General features: G+C 38.9%; 1 protein-coding gene across 2 annotated transcripts in view; it reads left to right on the forward strand.

Annotated features, from left to right (window-relative positions):
• LOC119723343 (anosmin-1-like) overlaps nt 1-13794 on the forward strand; it is a 39013-nt gene that overhangs the window by 19599 nt on the left and 5620 nt on the right. The window contains exons 3-11 of one of the 2 annotated variants that reach the window (XM_038193918.1): nt 7408-7467; nt 7969-8185; nt 9134-9327; nt 9860-9986; nt 10767-10972; nt 11295-11442; nt 11758-11913; nt 12405-12502; nt 13082-13129. In XM_038193918.1, the coding sequence (XP_038049846.1) occupies nt 7408-7467; nt 7969-8185; nt 9134-9327; nt 9860-9986; nt 10767-10972; nt 11295-11442; nt 11758-11913; nt 12405-12502; nt 13082-13129 (1254 nt within the window). The remainder of the gene's footprint in view (nt 1-7407; nt 7468-7968; nt 8186-9133; nt 9328-9859; nt 9987-10766; nt 10973-11294; nt 11443-11757; nt 11914-12404; nt 12503-13081; nt 13130-13794) is intronic. The other variant, XM_038193919.1, reaches the window with a different exon arrangement.

A 13794-nucleotide genomic window follows, 5' to 3' on the forward strand; every position in this document is an offset into this window, starting at 1 on the left:
AAAATAGCCAGTTTATCTTATGCTGCTTTCCAAAAAAATAGGCTATAATAACTGTGGTCGAATTGGGACAATCCGTAAAATCGCTATTTATTCTGACAATTCGTAATTTTGTTTACCCATTATCCGCAGCCTGTTTTCTGCAGGCACGCGTTGCCATAGTACAAGAAGGGCGATTGTAGGGTTTAACAATGGTGACACAGTCCCACACGTCACAAGATTGCTTCTGACTGATTTATGGGTTCTTTTTATAGTAAAGAGAGAGGATGGCTATAAAAAAAACCGACATTGTTCGACCAAAGTTTCTTCCAAAAAAATACGCACATGAATAATGAAGCTGAATATGTTCTGTTCCATTGAAAAAAGTACATGAACAGTGTGCCATAGTCCTCACACTGATCTATCAATGTCATGAAAAGATGTGAAAGACCTACCCATTATTAAACCACACCTCATGTTTTGACCAATCCAGCATTGATTGCAAATATCCAAATGTCTGGCAAACGTCTGACATGTGTACGCTTACGGTACATGAACATGACATGCATTGTTGCAATATTGTGCCTGGAATACAGATTAAAACAAGAGTGCATTCACCAGACCAGCCTTACTCAATTTGAATGATATTCCTTTCCCTTTCTTATGTGCGCAATTGATCTCAGTAGAATGTGGTTTCTTGGGGGATTTGGAAGAAGTACACGCACATGGTAGATGTACCTAGTTAACAAATAGCTTTCATACATGTTGACAGTAGGCAGTGTATATATAAAATGGGCTGGTCAAAATAATGGATAATGCATAATTTGTTTTCGGCAGGTCATTTCAAACTTTAAAAAAAATACAATGGGCTGGATATGTACATAATCTACACATAAATCAGGCATGCAACTTTTCCCCCAATCCGCTGATTTCCTCGTTTTTTACTTGTCATGAAAACCATTACAAATTGAAAAACACTATACAAAGTCTTATGTGGTTTGGAGTTTCCTAGTTTTTTCTAAATTCCCAGTTGCATGCCTGATAAATGTACCTACCGTGCAGTGTTCTGATAAATATTCATTGTACACATATATACAAGTTCCCAGAGGCTGCAATTACATACAAAAAGCATTTTACAAAAGTGTATAGTCAGAACAAACTACCGGTACCAGTACATTTGTACAATTAATTGTGAGCTGTCACATTCAGATTTGTTAAAAGAAAACAAAATGTACCGAGCACATCCAATTTTTCAGGACAGATTTGGAAAGTGGTCGGAAACGTCAGATGGATGTCCTACCCAATGTGTTCTCACACTAGTGCTTTCTTCCCCTTGCACCTCTTACTGTGTTTCAAATCCAGCCACAGCCAAATTTGAATCAAAAAATGGAATATATCCTCTCCATCCCTGAAAAGTTACCAAGTTAATTATATTTAGTTAAACAACTTTTTTTTTCATGTACATGTACATGTAGATGTCATGCATAAATGTCATGCAGCTGTCTGGGTGCCATTTATCTGCCATTTGTCACATTTTGTCAACAGTTTTGTGACATAAGTCAACAATTTTTGTGCAGAACAAAGTTTTTGAGCTGTGCCGGGGCACTTAGCCCAGCCTGAGGCCAGTTCCCTCAGACAGCTTCCACCATGCAGGTGATAACCTCTGCTCCCCCTCACCATTGTCAAGAGTTCTCCCGTTATCAAGTTCCGTTTCAGAGATAGGATTCTGGCAGAATTTTCAGATAATCTGTGTCTCGGTGGCTTTTCTGACCCAATTTTTATGTGCATTGTGTTGGACATATAGAAAAAAATGTGTCTGTATTTGTTGAATTTCTTTTTAAAAAAAGAGGAGAGATTACCATCAAAGTATTTTACGATCATTTACATACATGTACATGTATGTATTTTTTCCAATTTTGGCAAGAAAAATTTGGGAAAAAAATACGAAATACAAATTTGCTCCATGAAATGAGCCAAATTTTGCCATTTTACAGAACATGTTGGCAAAATCAGTTGACTTTTTCTAGATTTGTACATGTACATGTCTCTGCTTGTTGTAACTCAGTTCATTATTTTTTTCATTTATTTGTTATTATTTGTTAACATGTATTTATTTTCCACTGTTGCTAAGATATTTATCATAGAAAAGGATGTCGCATTAAAAAGCAAAAATGGCTAGGATCCCAACCATAAATGAAAAACCAAAAATCTTCTTAACACCATTTGAAAAAAGTAAATCCAGCAAGGTTTTGACAATTGTTCCCAAGCCTTACTACATGTACCGGTAGTTGTTGAAAAAAAAACCTACCATCACCAGTTTTACTTTGTTAAACAACACAGACAATGAGATTTAAAAAAAATACCCCACTTGTCCTGCTGGCTGGTTCCCAAGCACTTAATCCACTCTCATTAATCCTGACAAGATAATCCACCTGAATTAGTGAACCCTAATCTGGCCATTTAAACCCCTGTCTTTATTTCTAACAATTATTACACTAATCTCCTCATCTACCTGGGCAGGTACCTGTCTTTTTTCTTTTCGTTTTTTTTTAATAATCAGTTCTTTAATCCTTTCTAATTCCTTGTTCGTTTGTCATGAAAGGTCCTTTAAAAAAAAAAGTGTAATATCATGACACTTAAAATTCTGACTTTTTTTCATTTTCGGTTTGCAGAGTTTGATCCCATCAAAATGTTAGACTTGCAAATATTCCAGATTGTACTGAAGAAGATGTTGATGGATGCATTATTACAAATTCAACCTTTCAAATTGCAAACCACTTGTATACAAATTGTATACATGTACATGCATGTAGTATGCAACTATGTACTTGAATGACATTGATACTCCTCATTAACAATTTTAAAAAAGTGGTGTGTGCATGTACACGTGTAGTACTATCCCACACCCAAATGAAAATAATAACACCATTCTCTATACCCTGAACACCCCTCTTCTGTGCCAAAAAACCCTTTCACACTGGTAATAGAATGCAGCTGCTAGAACCAGTGTAAAGCAACTGTTATAAAAAAGCGGTTTTCTCTTTTTGTGTGTGGCTGATGCAGTTTTCCAGGGGAACAATGGTCCCTAGAAAGAGGAGTTTCTTTGATCCCTAAGTCCTGGGATTAGAGACATGAATGCGCCAATGAAGAGGTAGTCATTGGGAGTGCTAGGCCCCTATTTTGTCCCCTACCCTAGTCCTCTTTTCTGGGTAGCGTGTAATTCTAAATCGGCTCTCCCAAAAGAAGACCTCAGTCCGTGCCACTGTTGTGTGCATCGTGCATGTTCAACACTGGTCCAGTGTCGTGTTTAAGCCCTTGCTAAGGATTTCATTCACTTACTTTTTCTCTTTTTTCCTCTCTTTCTGACTCTAACTGTCTCTCTATCTTTTTTTCATGGCCAACATGAACAAGAGGATTAGTTCTGGCCACTTGAGTTTAAAGTTTTGTTTCCTGTGCCTGTTGGGTTGAGTTGACCTTCATACATCAACTGGAATTTGGTGCTGTGAAGGTGTCTGTTTTGAACGATTGTCGGAACTTACTTGCTGAAATGTTAAATGAAGCCTCAGGTCATTTCTTCTATTAAATCCTGTTTGTTTGGGTCCATTTTATGCTCGATATCTACAGATGTGTAACCAGACTATGACAATTAACTTCCAAATTATCAAAGTTAACCTCTTAAAACCTCATACAAGTACCGGTTTATTCATAGAAACTGTTACAGTGTTGCATGACGTGTTAACTAATTTTGTAAAACCAATTTGCCTTTACTGGTAATTTTCCTTTTAAACTATATAATGGGCAGTCAGTGTTCTTCACCAAACACCACTCTACGGTACATATGTACATATACGTGCAAGCCGAAAGCCCTCTATCAAGAGAAACAAGCACAATTTCTCTGTGCTGTTATGAGCCTCTTGAATTGGCAGAGGCCAACCAAAGAAAAGGAGCTTACAGCCCAGCCACGAGATGAGATAGAAAAACGAAGATGAGGAAAGAAAAAAGAAAAGATCCAGGGAAGGGATTTGGGGACACATAGAGCCTCTAATACGCTCGGCAAATAGCCGGGAGCTAAGGGCGACCAAAACTCTCCCTTAGTCCACTCTCGGAAGCGCTTGCAGGTGCTGTGCAATCTCTGAGTAGGGTGGGGTGATGGGAAGTTTTTAAATCACCAGTGACTTGAACCGTTAGTTTTTTAACAGGTGCATGTACATGTATAGCATGTACATGTAGGATTAGATTACTTCGGTTGTTTTTCTAGTCACTGACATTAGACTATGTACGTGTACAAGTACATGTACAATGTATGTATATCTACATGTACATGTACATGTGCATGTGTGTTCATGTAGATGTTGAGATGTTGGCTGTACATGTCCCTGTACATGTATTCAGATTAAGATGCAACATAATAATTCTACAGTTTTCTCATTTTATCTAAACAGGCCTTATTCTGTAAATAACATGCAGGGGACAATATCTTTGAAGCTTTTGTTCCAAACGGTCTCGCCTCATTACCCGTCCGCTATGCCTTCATTCAGTCAGTCACCCAGGCCTGGTGCACTGAAGCAGAAAGGAACGGAAACACTAACAACTAGAAAAGAGAATTGGACGCTGCCAAAAAGATACAGGAAGGACAGAACTTTGTGGTTCTTTGGCATTAAAGGGGCAGTATGGCAAAATATTCCTCGTATACATGTAAAGTCAGGCAGTTGTGCGACATGCAATGTTGCGCAACTTACGCAATTAAATGTGGCGAAGTGGGGCTATGCCATTGCATGAAGTTTCGTGAAATTGTCTGCTAGACATTGATAGGCTAAAAAAATGCATGCTTCATATTTTGCAGAATTTTGTAGCATTAAAGGAATAGGACTACAGTAACTACACACACATTTTGAAGATCAGGTACTCTAGCCGTAACCACAGCTTTCTTTTTATCTTGGGAAAAAACCCCTTAAATCATGGTGCCCTGCGTCACATGGTCATCAACCACGTGTTGTGCTGGCAAGGGAGCAGACTATACAATGCATTGTGGGATCAATCCACTTTGTTGTTTTTCCAGATTACCGAGTTTTGTTTATGATCCCTACAGCGTATCCGGGCCCTTGAGAATGGATTTATTCTTGGTGACCATTTTTGGCTAGTACTGGTCCCCAACTTGTGTGTATTTAGTGATTCTTGTGTAAAGCTGTTTTGTGAATGGCAGAAAGGAGTGGTCTGTGGGCAAAATGACAAAAACGTTTACCAAAATTTGAAAACTGACAAGTTTCAGAACATATACAACTGCAGGAATATCATTATTCATCAACATCAGTTTTTATGTTTGTAAACGGACTGTTTATGTGTTCTAGTTGTGACAGTGTACATTTTGTAAACCGTTTGAATTCAACTTACATGTCTTTTTATGTTTAGATTTGGTTTGTCTTTTGGCAATTAAAAATTCCTTCTCATCACAGACAAACTAGAAATGATACTCCATTGAAAGAAGAAAGAAATGAAAAGTTGGAGAATTCAATCCCACAAGAACTTTTTAAATTGGTGAAAGTAGAAGAACCATGTTTTATCCTTTTTTATAGTTTTGAATTCAAATTCATTTTTACTCGATTTTCAAATTCTGTCTGTTGAAATGTTGTCAAAACTTATAAAACTGTACACGTAATTATCGCAAGTCCAAAATGAGCAACCAACACGACACTGTCAAGTTATATGAAAAACCGCAGTGCTTAAAAGTCCACGTTTTAAAAGATTGTTACAGTTGTTACAAAAAGAAAGAAAGAACAGAAAGGAAAAAAAAACATGGAGGAGAAAAGAAAAGTGAAAAACCTGAGGTCACGGCTCCCCATGTCACCGAGTCTGACAATACCAGACGATAATGGTTACAGACGCGGCCATTATTCTCGTGCAACCGCAATCTGTGCAACTCTCGGTGAGCTGTTTGTTCACTTGCCCTCTTTCTTTTTTTCTTTGCACTGAGAGCCAGGGGCTAACAACCAAAGAAAAGCAGTCTTTTTTTCTTCATTTTATTGAAATGCCAATTTCCCCCTCGCGCTTTCTTCCATCTGTGATGAATCCTGTACTGGCCAGTTTGTGAGCGCCATAAAAGCAGGGGCTCACACCTTAATTGGACTCGCATGATGAGGTGACGGAAAAGGCTGTGGCAAACCCATTGTAGCCAAACTTTTATGATGATCTGTTTCCCAATGTAGTAGTATGGGAATCATGGGGGAAAGTACATGTATGCTCTATACATTGTATTACATTGTATACATCATGTATAGACATTGTTATACATGTGGTATGTAGTTTACACATAAAGTATTACAGCCAGGTGTGTCTATAATGAATTTGTCAACTTCTTGCAAAATTCCAGAAAACAAAGTGAACAATTTTGGATATCACAGAAATCCCCCACCTTCTAATTAACAATTCAGAGAAAGATCCAAAACTTATAGTCTGTAATCTCCTTGACCATTACCAGATGATGGATTTTTATGTATTGATTTGAACAGTTACATTGCATGTTTATTCACTGAACTCTTAAAAAACTCTGTAATAGAAGAAGAGGAACAAGAAGGTGAACATTTCATGTCAAGGTTCAAGCCATTGTTGCCTGCCGCGAAGCCCATCACCATGAAATAGAGAACCTAGCGATTCAAGTTGTCACTTTTGAGTCGCTCTGTCACGAAAAGGAACAAAACGAAAAAGAAAAGAAAAAAAACAAGGAAAAAAACTTGATGTGATTGACACCTGCTGTGGGCTCCCCCACTGCCCAAGCTACCCCCATTTCTCACCCTGGGTTGATTTGCGGCAGCCTGTGCCACAATAGAGGGGACGGGTCGTGCCTGTTGTTGCGTAAAATCTACTCTTTTGCAATAAGGGGAAGGACTCGCCGGCCAAGCGATAGTTCGGAGAAACGTCCCTCTAACGGCTCTTTTGCAAACTGGCGATGAGGCGTACACGCAACTATTGCTTGGATTTTTTCTGCCCCGCTCACAAGATTCTTGAACAGTAGCCCCGGTTACCAAGACGTTATTTGTGGATTTGGGGAAGACACTTGTGCAGTGGAGGGGAAGATGAAACAATTATGGTTCTGAATGGCCGAATCTTTTTGCCCTGTGTGTCCTTCTGTTTGAAAGTCCCTTGAGATATATGTTAAGAGTTCAACAACCTCTTCAGGAACAGACCGAAGTTGTAAACAACCTCTGTACATGGGCCTATAATATTTTAAGATGCAGGTAAAAAAAGCAGTTTGAATTGCCGTTGGAAAGTCAGTTGGGCACAGAGTTAAGAACGACAATTTTCGAATACTTTTTTTATGTTATTTATTTGCTTGTAAAACTTGAAGTAGCAGTATGTATCTAATTTTCCCAGAATTGTCTTTTGTAAATTTCAAATTTTATTTTTGTTTCTTTTCTATGTTTCTTTTTTTTGCAGTGTGTAATTCCCTGTTCAACAGAATATAAAACGTTATCACTATGCAAAGCGAAATGTCAGGTAAGTAAAACATTTTAATAGGTAAAGTAAAAACAAAATGAGCGATTTGTAATAATTACCAAATTTTACCAAATATTTGGACTAACATTCCCAACATGCTCAACTACACTTAACTAAAAAAATGTATCAAGACGTACATGTACGTATACATCCAAATGTACATGAAATTTAGAAACCACTAGAAAAGATTAAAAACCTTACTTTTATCATCTTTTGAGTGAATGACAGTGCTGTACCAGTGTCATTTTCTCAATAAAAACACTAGCAAAATCCTGTCCATTGAAGAAGCTTAGTATTAACTTCACTGAAATCGACAAATGTAACATTGTAAGGATGTAAGTTTTGTATTGTAGCGACATGTAAACTCATGTCAGTAACCATGGATACACATGTAGTTGTTCCCCCAAATGGCGTCATTACAGTGCCCCGGGTGGAGAGGCTCTACACAGGTAGACATTTGCTGTCTACATCTAAATCCACGTTCTCTTATTTCAAACTCAGACGGCGACAGAGTTATCGTGGTGCCACAACACGTGCGAGTTCTTGAAACTCAGCCACAGCCAGAAGCCCGGCAGTTGCCCGACGCCAGAAGACATCACGGGCTTCGGCAAGGCCTGCGCAGAGACGTGTTCCAATGACTCGCAGTGCAATGGCCAGGAGAAGTGCTGCTACAATGGCTGTGGCCACACCTGCCAAACACCTGTCATCGATAAAAGTGGTAAGGAATATTCAACCTTAACTCTCCTCAATCCTCTAAAATCAACCAGGATTTTGGTAGAGTGAAGCTATGCACAAAGAGTAACATGACTTTTTTACTACTTTCAAAAGTTCTGGTAGGGAGACTCACAACATGTGCGCAGTGGTACCAGTATGCACATGTATGGCAAGAAGTAGTCATTCTGAGCTAATTTTTGAGTGTACACCATATCTATGGTGTGCACAAGCCCATTGCATCTTTGCACGAGCTAAGATGAGGTCTGTTGTGTTAGGTCATGACCCATTTTACAGACCCCACCCTGCAGACAATCGCAAAACCAGAATCTAGTTATCTGAGTGTTTTGGTAAAGGTTGCAGTCATAACTAACAACTGTTATAAAAAAAAACATCCTCAGAAAGTTTGGTCTATTTGACTATTTGACCATATACTCAACAGAGTGCATTAAAATAAGATAAGAGTAGATTAAAAATCATTATAACCCCAACGGTGGGATACTGTTGTGTTTTCATGACTGAATTTTCAAAATAATTCCTTCATATTAACAATAAAATCTTACATTGTTTTGAAAATAAAACAGTTCCCTCTTCAAAGCAGTTCTTGAGTTTGAAGATTAAAACATTTCCGATGCAGATGAATTTTTAATGTTTTTTATTCAATGTTATCAACCATGCTACATGCAGTTGCTTTTAATCAGATTTTTTTTTCAAGTCTCAAATTTAGTTTCCGTTTCTCAGTTTTTGTTTGTTTGAACCCATGAGACCTTGTACCGCCCCCAAACCACTCTGCCTGTTATTCCCCATACTTCCCTAAACTGCCCAGCACTTGGGTGTTATGGATTCCTTAGTAGAAAAAAGTTGATACAGTTTTATACAATTTAATACAATGTAATACAATGTAAAACAAGTGCTATTGAGTTAACACTTGCCCACTTTCCCTTTTTGTGTATAGAGCTCCCACCCAAGCCAAGAAATTCCCCAACGATCACGGAGGATGCCAATGGCCAGTCAGTAACGATTCACTGGGAGCTGAGGGGCAATAGTCCAGACTTGGAGGGCGTGGTTCTCTACGTCATCCAAGGGCGGAACAACACAGGCCACCACCCGAGCACAAGCAGGATGGGCGACTGGAAGGACCTCTCAATTGTATGTTGACCTTTGAGCCTGTGCCCCCTCCTATTTCCCTGTCAAATTCATTCAGTGCTAATAGATCGATCCAATAGGCTCCGCCCACATGTGGGTGACAACACATGTGCCTCCTCAATGCTTTGCTGCATCCCTGCATCGTATGCAATTGATCACATTCTAAGACAAATTTTTAAACATCTTTTGGATTTGGGACAGGAAAAGATGAGACATACAGAAACAAACAGGTGAAAAGGTGAGAGAAAAAATGGAAAAGGAAGAATTAAAACAAGTCCCGCTTTAAGTTTGTTTTATTTAAAGAACTATATTCATAAATTGGGTCTTTGAAATTGATAACATTCACATTTTTTCTTCTTATATCACCCCCCCCCCCCAAATATTTTTATTCCAATTTTGAAATAGATTTTACAATTGATGTCCCCTGAATACATGCATGTATGCCCCTCAATGTGAGATTGGCAACTGGTTTATTCATTCTCCAAAAATGATAATATTTTCTGTAATTGAATTGTTCATTTTATTCCATTTACAGACCGATCAGATGGAATATGTGACGGAACTAAATGTAGGAACATACTACAGGATACAGGTTGCCGCGGTCAACGAAAATGGCTCACTGGGCTTCTGCAAACCCACGCTGCCATTCAGGTTAAGCAGATGTGAGTTCCTAGTAGTGTTTTGAATCAACTTTTATTTGTTTTAATAACTTTTATTTATTTATATTAATTTATTCAAATCAAATTAGGTTTTGCCCTTCACCGACGTATAAACACTGTGTACTCAGTGTGTTACCTTCCAAGTGAAAGTTGGAAAAAATCACTCGGGTGGGACTCGAACCCACGACCTCCTGCTTTCTAGTGCAGATGTCTTACCACTCGACTCAAATTAATCTATTCATAAATATGTCAACATTTCTGATTCATAACGTGTGTTTGGCTTTAGAACTTGGTCATTTCTTGAAATGCTTAAAACGGATTACAATTAGAAATCAAAGCAAACAGATAAAACCAAAAAAGAAAAAATTGATCCATTTTTTTTTCAAGAGAAAGTGTCTATAAAATTGAACAAAACAATTAGCTTGAGCAGCATCTGCACCGCAAAAATAGCATTTCTATTCCACAGTAAATTTAAGTGAAGTTGCACACAATTGGTGGCTCTGACCAGTCAGATGACGAGGGTTTATGAAAAACAAAAATGAATATTTCACATACATGCAGTGGAAAGAATGATTTCATTCAGTGACAGGAATGGATCATTCCAACTGTCACCGTGTGAAATTATTCTTACCATTGCACTCATAAACGGTTATTATTTGTATATTAACAAGAAGCACATTCTAGCAAGAACACATGACATTATGATTTAATACATGAAAGAACTTTCATTTACTCTGGTTGCAAATTTTTTTCCCTCTTTTTTTGTTTGTTGTTGTTTCCCAGCACCTGAAGCACCAAGTGCACCTCTCAATCTCCGCGAGGGCGAGGCTACTGGTGTCGACAACCGGATCAACCTGAGAATCCTGTGGGATCCCCCCAAGACCAGCGACCTCCAAATCACCAGATACAGGGTCTTCTACAGCATCAGGCCCAGCAGAGCCCTCCCATTCCACGTTCGGATCGAGGAGAAGAGCCACAACGTGCCGGGGGTAGGTTGATTTTATCTTTGCTGGTCCCAGAGACCCTAGGCTCTAAGAAACCTGTAAAGAGAAGACAATGAGAAGAAATTACAGTTTTAGACGTGGGAGGAAAACCCCAGAGGAATATTTCTGGAAAAACCCAAGGAATCAGGTAGGAACTGAAAACCAAGTCCACATGTGGACCAGGGTAGGAATCAAACCTGGGCCAGAGCGGTGGAAGGCGAGGAAAGAACCACTGAGCCAATCCAACTGGAAGGATGGAGGATGCATCCCAGCCAAAAAGGCTAAGGGGATCAGGGTTAATTTTGTTCTTTTTCAATCTTTGTTGTAGGATCAGTACGATATTACTCTAGAGGAGCTACATCCAAACATGAGATACTACATACAGGTACAAGCCATTGCGCAGTGGGGTGACGCTCGCAAACGCAGCGACAGAACATCTCTCACCATCCAGACGATGGACCTCCCCATTGTGCAAGGTAGGCCTAAATCTATTCAATGCCTCGTCAAAAAATGTATAATTTTGGGGGTATAAAGAGATTGAAATCTGAGGCTTTTGATGTAAATTTACACATTGCTACAGATCTAGATTGAGAGACATCGTTGTAATAACTTGGATTACAGAATTGCTGTCAAACTGTAGACAAATCTTGCAACCATGTGAAATGCTTGAGGGTACCTAATTGTACAGTTAAGTAACCTTACTAATGTTTGTGGTATAGAAATATGTACATTAACTAACATCTGCTTTTACAAATACCTCAAAATGGCATCTTTCTTTCTTTTTTTCCCAGATGATGCTCCTCCCATGTATGAACCCGTCCCTCCAGAGCCACCTGTCCACGGGGAGCCCCCCGTGTTCCCCGGTCCGGTCAGGGACGTTGTGCCAGACGGGCCGTATTGGGAAGACAGCAGCCTGAAATGCCAAATCTCCTGGCGCAAACCCAAAGGTATTTTCAAAATCCCAGCGCAAAATGTAGGCATCCTGAATGGTCTAAGGGGAAAAGTCTTAAAACTTGTATTCCCCGCGCTATTTGTTTCTTCCCGAAAAATAGATTCCTTTTCTAAAGTTGCTATTTTTCTAGAGATATTAAAGTTATTCACTTTTGAGTGAGACATTGAGTCTAAAAGAAATGTTACAGCTGCATTTGTAATTCAGATGGGGCAAGCACTGTGTTTGGTTTTATGTGTTGGCCGTTTTTCTCAGTTGACTTCAGCTTCTTTTTTGTTACTAGAATATTTGGAACATTGTATGGCATAAATTATGTGCCAATTTCAGCCACTTTCATGAGTAAAATAATTTCTTTCAAATTTTGAAGCCATTTTGGCAGCTCGTGTCTGCTGATTTGAGCCCTTTTTTCCAATGTGTTTTGACCCATTTTGTACATAAAAATCCAAGCTGAGTCTAATTCTTTTGTATTTTTCATAAATGTTTGCGCAGGTTTTGAGAAAACTGTGAATCGTTTCACAATACACTGGCAGCCCATGGGCTGTGCTAATGACTACATCAACAGTTCACTAATGACTGCCACCACACATGTAAGTACTACAAATTTTACTGACATCATTCCGTAGGCAATGATTTTAACTTCAAATGTGGCTTTAACGGTGTACTTTATACAAAATTGTATACTCAATATCCGGGGCTTACTTTGGTGGGACTCCAACCCACGACTGCCTGCTTACTAGTGCAGACGTGTTTAATCATTCAACCACCGAGGTTAGGACTTTCATCCCATCCAGGGGAATAGATGCATTCTCAGTTGTTTCATGCCTCTTGAACTGGAGATAAATGCCGGCCTGATGGGCCGTGTTGGCTCATGACAGTTCTCCAGAATTATTTCACAAAAATTAACAACATGGTGCGATGTCAAGTATTAGTAATGTATAACCTCTGTATGAATGGAATAGGATTGGATTTTTCTCGATATTTGTTTATTTTGTAGGCATAATGCTTATCACGGTGATCAAGAAAAAACAACAATATTTCAGTTTCACTTCTATCTTCATTTCTCTTTTCCCCAAACCACTCAATTCTTCTCTCATTGTCATTATTTTCAACGGTTTTGTAATTCCCTTCCGTCTTTTTGTCGCTCGCTCTGGTTTAAAAACAAAAAGGCCAATGAAATTTTTCCTCGGTATCCTGCCATGGGAGCCACGACTCATGTAAGTTACATCTTTTTTCGCTAATGAATGGCTGTTGACCCGTCTTTACCCAACTGCACGCTATGAAGTACTGACGTGAACTGCAAGTTGTGTTCGTGGTTTTGTTTCCTGACCTCCGACTTTGTGTCTATATCTATGCATGCGTGAATTATAAATGCTTATTTACCATTTGTCATGATCACCAACATACAGTAACTCAATTAATCCATTGTATATGCTGTACTTGGTAACCAATCTATGCACATTATCACTGTACATGGATGGAGGCCCCCTTCAATGGCTGAAGCATTGTGACAGTTATTGTTCAGATAAACGGTCATGGTTTAGTTGCGTTGTACTGAAGTTGGCTCATTGCTTGTACCATTAAAGGGGGCCTCCATGATTGTACAGAGATAGCGCAGAGTGTTGAATTAGTCTCTACATTCAATGCAAAGTTGTCCGTCCTTAATGTGAAGGATCATATCAGTGCGTAAAAGCATGTTCCTAGACTCCACATGTACAAATTACAGTGTTATCTATAATCACTTTCAAAGCACCAGTCTTTTCAACGGTATTTACAGATCCACAGGAGTGGTTGTGGTTCAACAAAATTAGTCTGGCACCTTTCAGTGTTTAGTGCTATAATCACTGTTTTGCATTTTAGGAACCTGACGTACAATGTACAT

Source organism: Patiria miniata, unplaced genomic scaffold (assembly GCF_015706575.1).
Source record: "Patiria miniata isolate m_02_andy unplaced genomic scaffold, ASM1570657v1 HiC_scaffold_17, whole genome shotgun sequence".
Taxonomy (NCBI): domain Eukaryota; kingdom Metazoa; phylum Echinodermata; class Asteroidea; order Valvatida; family Asterinidae; genus Patiria; species Patiria miniata.